The sequence below is a fragment of the Desmodus rotundus genome, chromosome 6 (genome assembly GCF_022682495.2).
Source record: "Desmodus rotundus isolate HL8 chromosome 6, HLdesRot8A.1, whole genome shotgun sequence".
Lineage (NCBI taxonomy): Eukaryota > Metazoa > Chordata > Mammalia > Chiroptera > Phyllostomidae > Desmodus > Desmodus rotundus.
In genome coordinates, this window is record NC_071392.1 from 97215476 (window position 1) to 97232927 (window position 17452).

Genomic DNA, 17452 nt, shown 5'->3' on the forward strand with positions numbered 1-17452 from the left:
GTGCCCCCCTTGCGGGTCACGGAGACCACCCTGAAAGACAGGTGGCACAGTGCCTGACCCGGATGGAGCCCTGTGGTCATCGTCACCCACAACGACTACTGCAGCGACTAGTGGCTGCCTGGCACATGCACGAAGCGGGACTTGAGACGTGTTCTCCTGGGTTCGCCACCCTCCAGAGCCCTCCATTCTGGGCCCCTGGGGGATGTTTTTTGAGGCCTCACGGCATGTCCCAGGGGCTGCCACGGGCTGATAGCGACAGGAAATGGGCTGGCAGAGAGCGGGCCCCCAGATAACCCTGGCAGCACCCACACCCCCTCGCCACCCCCAAACCCTTATCAGCTGCTGCAAATGTCTCTGCTGAGCCCCATGAGGACCTCTCGGCTCTTGCCCCTGTCTGCAAACTAAGATCCAGCCGGCAGGAGGGGGAAGGTGGGGAGGGGCAGCGGGGGTCACTGGTAAGGAAAGGGAACCCTGCCCAGCAGGATCTCACCTGGCTTGATCCCGGGATACATGACCCTTCTCTGGGCAGAGGTCAGGAGCCCTGGACCCCAGAAAGGGGGGGATTTACAAATCTCAAAGTCAAAGTGACTGGAAAAGGCCTGAGGGGGCGCCTTGGGATCCCTGAAATGGTGCAGGGAAGATCCCAGGTCCACCCGAGTCCCCTCCCCATATCATGGTAACCCCACCTCACTTTGAAGACGAGGACCAACCACGCAGAGTTGTCAGCAGAGCTGCCGGTGGGGTCAGACCCAGGTGCCCAGCTCTGCACGGCTGGCCTTTCTCTGGGAGTCACTCTGCCGAGTCCCTCGTGGATACCACAGTGACTCTGCTCTCTGCCCCCCTCTCTCCACAGGGCCACAGCCTCTCCCAGCCCAGAGCTGCCCAGCACACTCTGATGGCAATGGCTGGTCCCACAACTCCCACCCGTGTCCTCCCTAGAAACTGCTGCTGTCCACTCGCCGTGGGCTGAGTCAAGTTCAGAATGTTTGCAGGCCACACGGTTTCTCGGCTGTGCCCAGCACAGCACTAGATGCCGGGAAACAAGGGTTCCACAGCAAGTGCAAAGGCCCTGGGGTAAGTTGTGCCAGGTGTGGGCAGGAGGGAGGCAATAAGGCCAGGGCACATAGGCCAGTGACAGCTCCGGCTTTTCCACTGAGGATGACGTGGAGCCACAGAGGGCTGTGAGCTGGGGAGGTGCTGGTGTGAGGGACACTGTGTGGGAGGTGAGTGCGGGAGACGGGACAGGCTGCATGTGATGGGTCCTAAGACTGGGGCCTGAAGAGTGACTGGCCCCAAGGTCACACCCAGGACCTCTGAGCCTTGCTCAGACTGACCTCCTCACTAGGATCTCCCACTCCATCCCCTGGACCACCGGGAGTCCCTGGTCCTGCACAGCCCAGCTGCTTTTCCTGCCAGTCCCAGCTGTGGCGTCCTCCCCTTCCCCAGGTTCAGGGGACTTCCCACCGACAGAACCAGTCAGGTGGCACTGGGCCTGCCTGCGGCCTCTGTGCTCACACTACACTTCCCAGGCCCAGCCCTGCTCACACTTCCCTCAGGGTCTCTGCTGTCTGCCCAGCAACCACCAGCCTCTCCCTAGAGCTCGCCTCCTCCCTCTTTCCCCAGCTGCTCCTTCTCCAGCCACCCTGGCTGGATGGGTCCAGGCACCTACCCCAGGGCCTTTCCACTTGCTGTCCCCTCTGCTGAGAACCCAGTCACTCTCTACCACCCTGGGATAGCTCCTTCACACTGTGGTTGGTGTTGGAGATCAGTCTGTTTGCAGGTCTGCTGCTTCTCCCCGACTAGATTTCTGACTCTCCCAGTGCTGCGCACACATTTCTCAGAATGAACGAATAAGCAGTTGACAAAAAGGAGTAGTAACCAATATGCCCTCCAGCCTTAACACCTCCTCTCCGAAGCCCAGTGCTGGGTTGGAGCTCCAGCTGAATTCCAGGAGATGCCAGGTCCGTCCCCAGGCTGGGGCCCCTCAGCCCCAGATCAAGCACCCCCCCTTCCTAATTCTGTGACCTTGCACCCCCCTGGCTGCCGGCACCCCTAGGGAAACTGCATGGCCACCTGCCTCCTCACAGCAGCCATTACTTGGCCTCCTCCTTTCTCTTGGGGAGCTGCCCCAGCTATTCCATGGGGTTCTGCTGGAGCTGCCAATCACAATACTGGTCCCCGCCCCCAGGTCTGCTCTGAGCCAGTCAGCTCTCCCCTGGGGCTCTGGGCAGACTGCTGAGTGGGGAAGCACCTGGGGGGCGGGGGTGTCAGTTCCTTCACAGGGTGCAGCCTGGGCCTACTCTTGACTCAGGGTGGGGGATCGAGGGCCCCCACATCAAGAGAAAAACTACAGGCCAACTTTTATCTTTAAAGAAAACAAGTTTTATTTTTATAATCTGACCATTCTAATAAAAATATTATTTAAACATTAGCTACCTGTATTTCCGGGGCCTTGACTCTCCCAGGCGTGCTGCAAAGTGCCTGCCTGCGTCAGCCAGCCCCGGGGCCTCCCGCTTCCCTGAGGTAGGTCTGAAGGAATACCCCCAGCGCCCCCCAACATTCTGCCCTCTCCCCCCAAGCCCCCTCAGCCAGGACGTCCCCTCACTCACCCTCCCGCCTCCTCCAAGGCAGGGCAGGCTCCCCCGGAGCCGCCACTGCATGTTGGAATTTTCGCCTCCCCTGCCCTGCCAAGCCCCGACAGCAGGCAGGACATGTCAGGCTGGTCTCAGCTCGGGCTGGTGTGCAGCCGAGGACACCAGGGAGAGCGTGGGGACGCTGTGTCCAGCCCCTCAGCCAACATTACCTAGGGCCCTACTCTCTGTGTCCCCTGCAAGGGTTGCAGGGATGGGGGACAAGCTTCTGAGACAACTTACTGTCGCTGAGGAAACCTCCGGTCTGGAGATATCCACCCTCCGAGGGGCTCCTGGTATGAGTGACAGAGACTTTTTCCAACAGAAATACTGTCCCTGTCTCCTTGGGTGGAGCCACAGACAGAAGTGAGCATCTCAAAGTCAAAAACAGGTTCTGGTTTCTCGGTGGCAGGAGCCTCCACTGAAAAAATAAACTGAAATTCTGGATCATCTTAGTAGCAAAATGATGACAATAAGAAAAAAGGTCTCGGTGCTTCGAGGGCAGGGACGCGGCTGTGGCTGGTGGCCCTGCTGCCCCGGGAGCCTCAGGGGCTCGCGGAAGCCACCGCTGTGTCATCGCTGGAAGTGAGAATCCCACGAGGCGGTGGCCACACACATTCTCCCACGTTCACAGCTTGTGCGGATGGAGTGACAATGAACAGTCCATTCCCGTCACTCGCTTGGGTTTCCCTGGAGTAAGGCATCTTTGCATAGGACGACGTCTCTGCAGCGCCCACAGGGCAGCCAGGGTCTGCAGGTGGTGGGGAGAGCCTTGCTGGGTACTGCGGGGACAGGCGAGGGTCCCTCAGCCCGGAGCTTGGGGAGGGAGGACAGGTGAAGGGAGACGGCGGGCCATGCGTGCTGGGAGGTCTGGCTTACATCTTCTGGAACTCTTGCTCCTTCTTTCTCTTAGCATCCTCCCTTGACGCAGGGCGGGTCCTGGATTTAAAGGGAAGCGGCCCCTGGGCCATCCGGGGTACAGGCAGGGGTCCTGGGAGTCCCTAGAAGCACAGGTGCCGGTATATACCCCAAGCTTAGCTGGCCGCTTGCCTGGTGGGCGTGTGGGCAGCGGCTCAATCGGGGTGGCGGCCTCACTGCATCCTGTCGGGCTGCAGCTGAGGGGGCTGGTACTGCAGGAAGGCGGAGCCAGAGGGGGCTGCGGCTGCGAGGCCAGGGGGCATGGCAGCTGGGTAGCTGTAGCTCAGGAAGCTGGCGGGCGAGGCGGCGTAGGGATACTGGTCGTAGGTGGCTGGTGGGTATTGCGTGTAGGCTGGGCTGGCCTGCGTGTACTCCACGTACGGCGAGGACAGCGAGGGGATGGGAGTGGCTGGGATCACCACGCTGGGCTGAATGATGGCTTGTGGGTAGATGTAGTGGGGGGTCAACCTGCAGAGCCAAACGGGGGGTCGAGGATCAGACACCACACTGGCTCCGGGGCGGGACCCGGAGGGAGAGCGGAGAGCTGCTGTGTTCCTGTCCCCCGTCTCTTTCCCTGAGGCTCAACCACGTCAGCTGTGCAGGCGCCAGCACTGGCTGTACGCGAAGGTCCTCTCCTTAGGGGGCCCCTCCCAGGAACCCCCCAGCCCTGCACCCCGCAGGACCACCGATGTGACTGGAGGACCAGATTTGAAAACGATTTAGAATCCCAAGACGGTGACAGCAAGCGTCAAAGCTGGCACAGCCCTTTTGAGTGTGCGTCCCCATGAGTACCCGGCCACTGGCCCACGAAGGCCACCCTGTCCCCACGCTTCCCTGCTGGTCTTCCCAACACCTGCCACCCACCGGAGGACACCCTACACGGCCTGCTGATTAACCACGTCTGGCCCCCCCCCCCCAAAGCCCTGGCTCCCCAAGGAACGTTCATTCCATTCACAGACAGTGGTCCTGGCCGCCGGCAGGAGCCCGGTGTGTGCCAAGTGGACAGAATAAAACCTTGCGGCGATGCCGGCGGTGGTGGCAGTGAAGCGGAAGCTGAGGAGTCAGGATGGAGGGTGGCGGCTGAGACTCCCAGACCCTCGTAATCACCATGCTCATCCCACCCTACAGGCTCACGCACCAAGGATCCAGGGCGGGGATGAACTCCTGCTTGTCGCAAATGGGAACCTGAGGTGCAGGAAGGCAGCAGCAACAGCAGCCTACTCTGCCAACCAGCTGCTGGGCTACCCTGGGTCTCTGAGCCTCACGGCCCATTGGGCACAGAGGGACTCCATGGGGTAGACACCACAGCCATGGGCATCTCCTCCCCCTTCCTCGCATCAGCACGAGTCACACAGGCCGGGGACCCCAACTTCCTTCTGCTCCTGTAAGATGGGCCCAGGATCCCTGTTCTGCCCCTGCTCCTGCTCCACAGAGAAGCTGCTTTAAAAGAAAATGGAAGATGTTCCTGGGGTCCTCGTCCCCTGGCAGGGGCTGAAATAGGCAGCTGTCTGCAGAGCGACTGGGCAGTAAGTAGGCTGCCGAGACTGTGCGCTCCGCCCCCCACGGCAAGCCACCCCCAGCACCCACGAGCAGTCCTCTCTCTGGGGCAGAGCCAGATGCGCTCAGTACATCACAGCAGCAGCCACGGCATCAGTGGAAAACCGGAGAAACCTGAGCGTCATGCGCAGGGCACTCCAATGTCCCTCCAGACCCCACCGCACACGACGGGACGGGAAGGCCCACACTCTGCCCAAGCCTCTCCCCACACCACACCGTCAGGAGCGAGAACCAAGCAGCACAGCAGGGATGCTATTTACACAAAACAGATGTTTATGCTAAACACTGATATTGTCTGTGCTAGAAGAACAAACACATTCACATACATGAACTAAGGACGGGTGAGGCTGGAGCGCAGGAAACACGGCCCGTTTCCACGGGCCCACGAGTCAGTAGCACCTTTACCTGTGTTATGCTTCCATGCATGGAACAGGGCTTCAGGATCCCACATGGGTTTGAACACCCCAGGGGGCAAGTGCACTCACGGGCACCATGAGGGCTAAAGAGTGGGACCCACGACAGCCCAGGGTCCACCGACCACAGAGGATGAACGGGCCGTGGAGGATCTGGGCCACGAAAAGCCACCGAAAGAGATGGACAGGCGCTATGCTGTGGGACGAACCTCAACCCTGTGCTGAGTGACACCGGCCAGACCGCAGGGTTCTATCCACATGAAGCATCCAGGACAGGCAACTCCAGGGTGGGGGAGGGCAGGGGCGGTCAGACTGCAGGGGGCTTCAGGCGGGGGGAGGGGAGTGCTCAGGGGGTGTCTGGGGGTGAGGGTAAGCCCTGAATTCCACAGTGGCTGTGTTGCGCACCTTTGTGAACACGCTCAACACCTTTAAATGACAGACTCCAGGTCAGCGTGACTTCACCAGAGTCAGACACACGGGTAAGGGCCCCCTGGGCGGGAACGAACCACTGGTGGGGGTCCCTGCTGGCTGGGCTGGGTATGGGCGGAGCTGAGCTGAAGGACAGCACGGCGGGTCCCACAGACCAAGCAGCCAACACCTGGAGGATGAGAGACTGGGGTACACCTGGCTCTGTGCCAAGAGGGGCCCCCTGCTCCCCCTGACCGCTGGCCCACCTAGGGAGCAGCACCCCAGCAGCTGCCATGGCAACGCACCCATGCCAGCATCAGGCAGTTCCTCCCTGCGCCCACACGGGCGATCGTTCGCAGTTTCCATCAGGAGGCCCTGGGTGGGGGCCATGATGCCTGCTTCCCCCATCTGTTCAGAAGCCTCTGTTGTCCATCCCTCTGAGGGCCTTCCCCATGGGAACAAGAGCCTTGAACACAGCCAAGTCTGGGTTCGAATCCCACCTCAGCCTCAGCAGCTGGGAGGCAGCCTTCTCACCTGTTGAGGGTGTGCTCCAGGCCAGGACACGGCATTCTGCAGACTGTACAAACCCTGGCCTCGTGCGGCTTGGATTCCAGGAGGGTAGAGGCCACACAAACACACCAACCCATGATCAGACCTGGGACTCCCGAAGTGTTCAGGGGAGGCTTCCTGGAGGAGGGGGTGACTGCACAGAGCTGGAGCTCCATGGCCTGCCTCCCCCTGCTGGGTCTCACATGAGCAGTCGGAGGAGTGGGCTCCTCCCTGTCACCTCAGGCACATGCCCCTCTAGGACAGCTGAGGGGCTCTGGTGGTCCAGAGGCCCCCCAGGGGAAGGAGCAAACAGATGGGACAAAATGTGTCGTGGGGCAGTGCTTACTATGCCACCCCCCAGACACCATCGGCGCGGTGCCCCACACCCAGCTTGCAGAACCTGGGACCACTCCTTAACTTGAGGTCGTGGAAGCTTTGAGGCCAGAATTTCTCCAGGCACGGGCAGGGACAGGGGTGGCCCCACCTGACACCACCACCGGCCACGCATTTGCTAAAAGCACGGATCCCTGCAGATCGAGGTTGGACGGGGTCAGAGGCCCTGCAGCTGAGAGCCCCCCAAAGGTCCTTGTACACACAGACCCTCGGGAACGGCTGCCTGGGCCGGGGCCTCGCACTGTCCACCCAGCACAGGTGTCTAGGGCTTTACAGGTTCCTGGCCACACCAGAGCTCTGCCCCAGCCGCCACAGAGCTGCCCTGCTGGGGGACGCTCAGGCACAATGAAGGTGCATAAGGTTTAGGTTGGGGAGGAGGGGGACCTGTTTCCTGTCCCTTGGGGACATTGTCCGCATCTAGTCACCTGTTTCCCTCAGGTGCTCGGCCACCCACAACACTCAGTTTGAAAACCCAAGGTAACTTACAAAGCTTTTTGCAGCTATGAAATAGGTGCTGCTGTCCCCCCCATTTCTGAGAGAGGGAAACTGAGGCTCAGAGAGGCCCACAGCCCAAGGGCACAGCGAAGCAGAATCTACCCCTGTCCGTCTACCACCCAGCACCTACGCCCACAAGGGCTGGCTGCGGGCTGGGGCCAGCGAACCCGGACCCACCTCAGGGTCCACCCAGGTGGGAGAGCGGCCCGGGTACCAAGAGCCCATCTCCAAGATGTGGCAGCCACTGGTGGTTCTGTGTCTGCCAAGAAGCTCTGTGTGTCCACAGAGACTAGACCTCAGACAGGTGTGTGTACCTGGACTCGGATCAAAATGACAGGGAGGCCCTGGCTGGTGGGGCTCAGTGGCTTGAGCGCTGGCCTGCAAACCAAAGGGTCACCAGTTCGATTCCTAGTCAGGGCACATGCCTGGGTAGCGGGCCAGGTCCCCAGGAGTGGGCACATGAAAGACAACCACACATGGATGTTTCTCTCCCTCTCTTTCTCCCTCTTTTCCCCTCTCTCTAAAAAAAAAAAAAAAAAAATCTTAAAAAATTTTTTTTTAAATGGCAGGGCCCTCCTCCCACTGTGCATGTCTGCAAAACAGGTCTCACAGAAGCCAACCTCAGGGCTCACTGTGAGAGCTGGGACCCCCCAGTAGGACGGTGGTTCTCAGCCAGCCTGTCTCTGTCCCTCAGGGGACATGGCCACACCTGGGACAGTTCTGGCTGTCACACTGGCATGCCTCGGGCTTCCACTGGGTGGAGGCCAGGGGTGCTGCTAACATCCTGCAATTCTCAGGACGGACCCCACAGAGAATCCCCCAGCACCACCCCGAGGGGGAGACCCTGCCACAGACTGCAAAGTGAAGGGCAAATACAAGGGCTTCTTGCCACCCTCACAGCCCCAGGTGCCCAAGCCAGGAGGCTGGGAAGGAGGCCAGGCGGAGACCCAGGGGTGGGTGTGGGCACCCACCTGTGCACGGACACCCAGGCACACTGAGCTCTGCAGTGAGAAAGGACACCCAGCCACTCCGCAGCCTGCCCCATCGGAGGGCAAGCCCCATGTGCCGCCCCCATCCCCAGGCCTGCACATCGTCACAGGCAGAGGCCCCACCCAGCTCCCTGGCACCAGGGAATGGGGTGCTCATGCCCAGGGGGTTCCTTGACTCTCTGCCTGCTCTCCGGCATGGTCAGGATGACACCGGGCTCCACGTGCCTGATCCTCAGGCCTCTGGAAAGGGCACAAGCCTGGCCACACTCCGGTCTGCCCCTCAGGGACTCCCTGCCCTGGCTCCCTCCCCTGAAGCCATGCCCGTCCCATGCCCTAAGTGCTCCATTCTTCCATCCCCTACTCTCCCCACGCCCCCATCCACCCATACCCCTACATGGCCCCAGCTGGCCCCAGAGGGTCATGGGGTGCTACAGCCAGCTGGGCCCAAACGGCGGGACCATGCTAGAGGAATGGGGGCTCGGGCTGAGCCACCTGGAGTGGCTCTGGGGTCCCAGGCGGCACAGGCAGCCATCCAGCACCCCTGCCAGGTGGGGACAGGCTGAGTCTCTGCCCAGGCCCAGCACACTCAGAGATAAAAACGCTCAGCCAAGGGTGCCCCAGCCAACTTGGCCCATCGGAGGCCAGGGGTCCAGAGGCGACAAGCCCGAGTTCCTTGTGTTGTGGCTGAGCCTGTCCAGTCCCTCAGCCCTCTCTGGCCTCAGTTTCCCCCTCTGTGAATGAAGGGTGCCTCAGAGCCTGGCAAGGCCCCCAGGGGGGTGATCCTCAAAGGCCCCTTGGAAGGCCCTTGTCTGGGCCCCTGAGCAGCACGGTCCACAAGCTCTGGGGCAGGGGAGGGGTGTGGACAAGGACCAGGGGCAGCCAGTGCCCAGGACACGGCCGACCACACCTCTACACACTCAAAGCAAAACCCCCAGTGGAAAGGGTTCAGCTGCAGCCCAGAGGGTCCGCTTCTGAATGCAAAGCTGCCCCCAAAAGTAAAAATAAAAAAGGCAGATGAGTTAGTTTCACTTTTTCTGCTCTCTGGAGGTTTCTGCCCACCACACAGGAGACATCCAGGAGCTGGAGGCGGGACTTGAGGCTTTGGGGGCAGGGGAGGAGGCCCCCACACTGGGAGCAGGCCCTGCACAGGCCACCAGGAAACCAGGCCACAGAGGCCTCACGGGAACCCCCCGGTTCTGTGGGGCCACCAGACAACAGGCGAGTGGGAGGGGTGGCCGGACACTAGCAGGTGAGACACCCTCCCAGGGACCCGGGACCGTGCTGGCCGGGCACAGTTGTGTCCACTGGAACCTGCTCCTCCCCCAAAAGTGTGCCCCACACCAGCCTCCCCTTAGCGGCAAGACCAACCGGGCCTTCCATTTGCTCAGGCCCAAAGCTCTGGAATCTTCTTAGATGCCTCCTTCTGTGACACATTCCTTAAAAAGCATTCAGAGTCCCCCTTTCTCACCCCAGTGAGTTGGGCAGCCACAGGGCCTGGAGCCTGGGTCATCGCTTGGTCCCCTGGTGGGGCCTCCACGCTGGCCTGGCAGCCCAGCCCACCCAGCAGCCAGAAGAGCTCTTAAAAGACGCCAGTGACCGGGCCCTCGTCCCCTCCGGGCCCACCTTGGCCCCGAGCCACTCAGAGTAAAATCCAACCGCTCACCTGGACCCTACTGCCACCCCCCGTGAGTGAGGCCACCCTGCTGGGCCCTGCACCCCTGTCTCCCACTCCCTCCCCTGCCTCCCCCCACAGCACCTGTTGCCACTGGAGACACAACCAGTCCCTTCTCTGTCTGTCCCCTCCCCAGGACTACCCTGCTGCAGAATGCCCCGTAATCACACGGTGCGGCCGGGTTTCCATGTGTCCCCCTCAGCATCCCGAGCTGGGCACACCTCAAGTAGGTGTCTGCAGAATGACCTGACTGAAGAGATGCATCGCTTCCTCCCTGCATGGAGGCGGAGGGGGGGTACGGGGGAGGGGGAAATGATCCGATGTCCCCCAGCACTGGTCAGGTCCACTTGGCAGATGGGGAAACTGAGGCTCAACAAGGAAAGTTATGGGGACAAGGGACAATTCGAAAAAGGGGCCTCCAGACTCCTTACCCAGCTGTGGCCTGAAGGGGCAGCCCTGCCCCTGTCACCTAAACTGGGGACACCCCCGGGGGGTTTTAGCCGCCTGCCTCAGCATCTGTCTGTGGTCTGGCCACGCCCTGGGTCAGAGGCCCTCCCTCAAGGCTCTCCAGCCCGAGAAGGGCCAGCAGGGCCGGGAGCAGAGCGCGTCCTTGGAGAGGGACCCGGGGACCTCCAGGAGGCCCGTTTCTGTCACGGCAGACAGTGACAAACAGCAGGTGTGCACGGGCCACCCGCCACCCCCACCGCGCTCCACTGAGTGACAAACAGGAAGTGCCAATCGCCCCAAACACCCTGAAAGTAAAAACAAGCCATGTGATGCCCCACAGCGGGGAGAGGGCACCCACCTCCTCCCAGCGCCCACAGCCTCTGGCACTGACCTCACTTCCTGCCTTGCCCTCAGGGTGCCCACCCCCTCAGGCTCTGTGCCGAGTTACTTACTGCACGTGGTAAAATAGTGACAGACTCCCCAGAAGTGGCAAAGACAGTGTAGAGAGGTCCCCCAAAGATGACGTCTCACAACCCAGGGTGTTACTAGAACCAGGAACCACTTGTACACGGCTACCAACCAGCGTCAGGCTTCACTGGGCTTCACCAGTTTTTAATGTGTCCCGGCGGGTAAGTACGACACCTTGTCACATACACACACCCTCCATCCACTGCGACAATCATGGTGTACGACTGCCCCACCCCCCACGAGCAACTGCCTGCTCAGTCGCACGCGGCACCCCCTCTCGGGCCCTTGCGCACACGATGGCTTTGCAGCAGTCTGGCGACCCCACTGGAAAGGAAGTGCCCTACGAGGAGGACTGTGTCCTTCTTACTCAAAATAACCCAGGCACAGGGCCTGGCATACAGCAGGCACTCAATAAAGACTCAATGAATGAATGATTCTGCCCAGGCCCTTGGACTCCACACCTTCCTATCACGCCCCGGCCCCTCTCCCACCCTGGTGGCCTGGGTGCTCCGCGCAGACCCCCGGGCATGTACACGCGTGGCCTGGGACTCGGCGTGGCACCGGGGACTTTCACACAGTGATGGCAGGTCCCCGTGGGAGAGGGCCCCACAGCGCTGTCCACCGCAGGACATCGCGGTGTGTCCAAGTGCCGGCCTGAGAGCTGGGCCCCCAAGGAAGGAACTAGGGTGAAGGAGCCCCCACACCACTCTGCAAGAGCTGAGCACAGTTCCCCTCGCTCAGGCCCGCCCAGGCAGTGGGCCCCTGTCCCGGGGCTGCCCTGCGACTCTCACTGCCAAACCCTGGGTCCTCCCATGCACCGGGCCCCGACCAAGGGCTCTGCACACAGCACCTGGACAGCCCTGCGAGATGCCCCCACCACCAAGACGGGGAGGGGTGCCCAGACAGAGAGGGCTGGGCCCGGCCTCAAGCCCAGGCAGACCCCAGGGCCTTTGCACCAACAACCAGCACACCTGACACCCAAGCAGCCCCAGGACCCCATCTTGCCATCTGGGCCCCCTGGGGCCTGGCCTCGAGCCTGGCACACAGTGGGGCTCACAGTAAATGGGCATGGAGCCCAAGTACACCCCTGTTAAGAATCGGGGTGGGGGGGTCAGCTGTTCCCAGAGAAGCAGCTGGCCCTTCAAAAATAACCCCAGGACGGGCTCCAAGCACTGCCCGGCCTAGGTGTGAACAAGTGCCCCTTGACACCGGGAGACCCCTTCCGGGCTAGAACCCAGCTCTGCCTGGACACAGGCCCTCTCCAAACTGCTCTGCCTTCACTCCTGCCCATGGCCTGCTCACTGTCCCACCAGCCAGCAAAGGGACTCTCAGCTGGGTAGTCCATGGCCACCACTGTCTCCTCCCTTGGAGCCACCTGTCACCCGCCAAGGACTCCAAACCCCAGGCATTGGCCACACACGTGGTTACAGAATGGAAATACAGTCGGTCGAGTCAGATCCTGAAAATGTCCATCAACTTAAAAAAAAACAACAACTGGGGCAGGAGAATCCAAGCAAAAAGCCCCAAGTGCAAAATTCTCCCGGGATTCACCGTACTGACATTTACGACCCAGCCAGGCAAGGACTCCAGGCAGTGGCCTCGCCCAGAGCGGGGCTGGGGGTCCCCAAGAGCTGTCCAGGCCTATCCTGGGGGCCAGAAAGTCCAGGGAACATAGGCCAGGCAGGACAGGGGTCACCTGGCTCACACACCGAGCTCTCCGGGCCCCAGCTCCCACAGTGCCCTCAGCCAGCGACAGGCCCAGCCTCTGCCATCCCAGAGCCGACGAATCCGACCGCTGAGTCAGGCCCGGCCACAGTCCCAAGCCCGATTGTTTGCAAAGACAAAGGGGACGCTGACAGCCCAACTCTCCAGCCGGGCAGGCGGGCGCTGGGAGAGGACAGCTGACCCAAGCAGCCTGGCTGGCCACTCCTCTGCGGCAGCGCACCCAGGGGCCCTGCCCAAGCCCGGACCTCAGTGAGGCCTGGAGGGAGGCAGTGCAGTTCCCAGAGGCTTCAACTGACCGCGGGACAGTCCCTCTGACCCCTGGTCCCTGCTTGCGTCTCCACCCCTTGGCAACCAATAAATAGCTAGAGGCCTCTTCCCTGTCCCAGGTATTAAATGGCCAGCCAGCAGATTGAGTTACAAAACACTGTTGCCAGAGGTGGGGAACACACAGCAATAAAATCTGTGACCGACCCCCAACTACCTTCACGTGGGTGATGTTCTGGGGACCCCGAGGGGTGATTGGGGTGTCCCCGTACCCACCCGGCCCAGAGAGCAGCGGTTGAGAGTGTGGGTTCCGGAGCCAGCCGGCCTGGGCACAAACCCTGCCACTCTGGCCACCCGGGACAGGCTGTTAACCTTTCTTTGCCTGTTTCCCCATCTACGAGGCAAAGACTGGTCAATCCTGACCTCAGCAGGTGGTTGCAGGGACAGAAGGAGAGATGTGGGGGGCGCAGAGCCACCCAGGCCCCTGCACTGATGCGTGTCAGATGAGAAAACTGGAGGCTCAGGATGAGGACATCACCTGCCAAGACAGGCCCAGCTGGTAAGTGACAGGGTCAGCATTTGAACCCGGGTCTGCAAGCTCCAGAGGCCAAGCACTGCCGGTTGCTAGAGTCCCAAAGCAGCTGCTATGGATCAGGAGGAGCGGGTGGGGGAGGTACTGTTACATTTTAAACAGGAAGAGCTGCTTGTGCTGGAAGCTCATACCCTTATCTTTGTGAGGTGGCCCTGCCCCCGGGGCACCTGGTGTGGACCCAGAGAACACAGCCAGGGCTGTGAAAACGAGGAACAGCCTCCTCATGAGGCCTGAACACCAGAGAGGAAGAACCTGGAGTGATGGCAGGACTGGGGTGTCCCCACACCTCTTCCAAGACGGCTGCAGACATTGTGAGGCAGAACCCCGGTGACTGGGAAACGCAGAACCACCGGCTCGCGGCCACCCTCCAGGCTGCCCCACCCCCCAGAGGGAGGACTGGAGCTGAGCTCACACACAAGCCATCCACCCCGGAGCCAGTGCAGCCAACCCCAAGTTTCCCAGTCACCTGGCCGACCTGCCCAGTCAGTACACTCGGGCCTGGCACCATGGCGCCATCCCTGCTCTGGTCCTTGGTCCACGTGGCCCAGCGAGCCAGAATGTTCCTCCCAACTGTGCCTCGAATCTGGAGCCCAAGACCGGTCTCTGATAGCTTGAGATGTGCTAATGTTCTAAAAGCAGCGGCCTGTTTCATAACTGACTGTCCTCCCCACGCCCCCCACCAAGGAACCACCCCACACCCCAACAACAAGCTCCTTGCACTGGGGCACACGGTGACATCAATCATGGGCTGGGAAGTCAGAGCGCACGGCAGGGTCCTTTGTGCCCCTGAAGCCTGCGTGTCCTTCCCCAGGCAGCTGCCAGGCCTTATTAGATGTTAAAAAAAAAAAAAAAGGCAAGGAAAGGGGGGCCTTTTCTGGACAGAGGAGGGTGGGACACACTTCTCCAGAATGTCAGACAAAAGGCCCAGAGGCTGGCCGGCCTGCGCTGGGGACATCTGGCCCAGACCCCGGCTCACCTGCTCCAGCTCTCACAGCTATCAGACCCCGGCTGGCATGACCTGCTGCCACCATCTGTCAGGTGCTGGAGCAGGTCGGAGGGGCTCCCTGAGAAGAGCTCAGCCCACCAGTCCCTAAGAATGTCAGCAACGCTCCCAGAGCGCTCACCTGCCACCCAAGGTCTGCACTCACAGAGACCAGAGGTGCACTTACTGTCCCCACTTCAAGGGTGAGGAAACAGAGGCAGAGACACCTGTGTCAACTGCTAGAGGTCACACAACTAGAAAGTGGGAAGCCAGGATTTGAACCCCAGGCCACAGGCTCCAGAGCCCACACTTCTCATCTCTCTGCTGTGGGGCCTCTGCCAGCCAGGGGTGGAGAAACGCCATCTGCCTTCTCTCAGTTCTCCCAGCTTGTCCCCGCCCCGCTCCGCCCCATTCCCAAAACCAACATGTTTCTGAAAAGTGGGAGCAAGTGCTCCCTGGACACCTTAAGGCACAACCAAGGCAACGGGGTTGGCGGTCCTGGAGTGAGGTGGGTGCCCACCCTGGGAGCCCCCCGCCCCATCCCCAGCCAGCCACTCCACTCACCCGTATGTCCGCTGGATCAAGGCGGGGTGCAGCTGCTGCACGCCGATGGCAAAGCCTGTGACGAGAGACCCGTTAGGGGCGGGGCCTCACCAGGCAGCAGCACCACAGCCACACCAGACTAACCAAAAGGGAAAACAGGCTTCCTCTCCCCTCCCAGGCCACCCCCACCAGAACCCCAAAGCTCCCAGCCGAGCAGCCCAAGGGACCTGGCAGACAGCAGCCTGTAGGCTTTCGTCCTCCCCACCTCAGGTCTTGGAGACCAACTTCCTCCCGCCTGTGAGGACAGCTGGCAACAGGGTGACGCACTCTCCTCGCCCTGTGCCACTGGCACACGCAGCGAGGTGAAGGGGCCCAGCTCCCAAGCTGGGGAATGACTGCCCTGTGACGGCTCTGCAAGCACATGACAGCCGCCTGGCACTCCTGGGGCAGGCGGGGGTGGGGGTGCCCCATTAGACAGACACCAGTGCTGAATACAGCAGCCAAGGAGAGCCAGGGGAGCGGAACAGCCTCCTACCTGAATGCAAGCTCCGTGGCTTGGCACCCAGATAGGCCAGGTTGACGTTGGCTTTGCGGCCGTCGATGTTGGGGTTAGGGTCTTTGCAAGCCCTCTCAGCTGCCGCCCGGTCCACCATGGTCACCTGGAGGAGCAGATGCATCCATGGGCTCTGCCCAGGCCCCGGTGCTCACGTCCCCCACCCCTCTGACCCCAGCCCGGGGCCCTCCCATAAAGCTGACCCCTGGATTCCAGCTCCTCCCTCCAAGTTCAAGTGTTGGGAAGCCTTGCCTTCAAGGGCAGAAACAATCCCCAGGGGAGACAGGGCACCCACCCTTCTCCCAAGGGAGGCAGAGGCCCGTGAATTTCTTCACGGGAGAGGTTTGGAGACACTGTAGTTGGAAAGAGACTGGTTTCAAGCCGCTTTTTACTTAAACTGATGTGTATCTGTGGCGGCAGAGGGGATTGTTGGAACGTACGGGGTGGGGGGGGCACAGCCTCTGCTTCTCACTAGCCAGTTACTCCATGAAGTCCTGAGAGTAGTCGTCTGACCCAGTGGCTCTCCACAAACTTGCAAGTTCTAATCGACCGCAGCGGATCTCCCTTTTAAACCGGGTGTGGGGCGGGAGAAGATTGACCCAGCCGGGGATGGGGGGGGGGGGGCGGGACCGGCTGCAACGTGAACCTCTGTCCCCGGAACCCCAGAGGGGGGTAGCAGGTGCCAGCGCCAGCCAAAGGCACCCCGGGAGGCCGTGGAGTGGCTGGGCGTGCGCCAGACTGTTGACTCAGTGCCCGGGGCCAAGATAAGTGCAGATTGGGGTGCGCGTCCAGCCCCTGGGACACTTACGAAGCCGTAGCCGCGGGACTTGCCCGTCTGGCGATCGGTGATGACCACGGCCTCCTCAATGTCCCCGAAGATCTCGAAGTACTTCCTGAGTGAGGCATCGGTGGTGTGGTACGGCAGGCCGCCCACGAAGATCTTGGTGAACGTGGTGTCCTTCTGCGAGCCGTGCATGGTGCCAGGGGCGGCCGGGGGCCGCGGGAAGCCCGCGCTCGGGGCGCACGGCGTGGGCTGCAGCAGCATGGGGGGCACCCCGTGGCCTACGGACCCGGGCTGGGCGGAGATCCGCTCATGGGCAGCGACAAGGAGCGAGCAAGGCAGCAGCCGCGCCTCCGGGCCCGTCAACTCGCGGGCCGCTCCAGCAGTGCGCGATGCGCTGAGTTGCGCTGCGCTCCTGCCAGCGCTGCGGGCACTCTGCGCCCGGGCACCCGCCCCTGGGCTTTGTAGCCGGCTCCACCCCCGTCCCGCCTCGGGCCCGCCCCCGCCCCGCCCCTGGCGCGCGGGGGCTGCAGGGAAGCGTAGTCCGGGCCCCTCCCGGCCGCGTCCAGCGCTCTGGGGGAGGCCTTGGGGTGGGGTCCACCTCCAGGGGCAGAGCATCTGGAAGTTTCCCAAGGTCCGGCTATATTCCCGCCGAGTTTCAGGCCGCTACTCTCATGGAGCGCAGAATCTAATGAATCAGATATAATCAATTATTAGATCATGATTATTGATTCAATATTCATCTCAATATATTAAAGGTAAAACGATTTTCTTTTGTCTATTGATATAATTAGTTTGACGAGTATTAATCAGGGAGTGGTGGCTGCAGAGATGCAGAGAACACACTCTAACCCCACAGAGCGTCTATGAATAAGACACACAATCCAACAAGTAAATATACACTATATAATGCAGAAAGGAATAAATTAGGGTGCTGCTGTCCAGGAGAGGCCCAAGGGGTCCTGGAGGCCGCCCAGAGAAAGTGACTGGGCAGGGGAGGTAGTTCTGGCCTCTTCACAAGTCTGTCCCCAGCCACAGCCCAAGCCAGGGATCCCTCCATCTGTGTGGATTGC

The 17452-nt window shown here is 61.3% G+C and overlaps 1 protein-coding gene across 1 annotated transcript; it reads right to left on the minus strand.

Moving 5' to 3' along the window:
• Positions 1-2359: 2359 nt before the first annotated feature.
• RBM38 (RNA binding motif protein 38) lies at positions 2360-16840 on the minus strand. Its single transcript, XM_024559848.4, has 4 exons — positions 16407-16840; positions 15581-15704; positions 15067-15121; positions 2360-4016 (listed from the first exon to the last, which is right to left on the minus strand). The coding sequence occupies exons 1-4, from the start codon at positions 16641-16643 to the stop codon at positions 3722-3724; spliced, it is 711 nt and encodes a 236-aa protein (XP_024415616.3). The 5' UTR covers positions 16644-16840; the 3' UTR covers positions 2360-3721.
• Positions 16841-17452: the final 612 nt, after the last annotated feature.

Coding starts and splice junctions, on each gene's coding strand:
- RBM38 (XM_024559848.4), bottom strand. CDS start 16,643: ATGCTGCTGCAGCCCACGCCGTGCGCCCCGAGCGCGGGCTTCCCGCGG. Junction 15,705..16,406: donor AGTCCCGCGGCTACGGCTTC/GTAAGTGTCCCA, acceptor CTGCTCCTCCAG/GTGACCATGGTGGACCGGGC. Junction 15,122..15,580: donor GCCACGGAGCTTGCATTCAG/GTAGGAGGCTGT, acceptor CTCTCGTCACAG/GCTTTGCCATCGGCGTGCAG.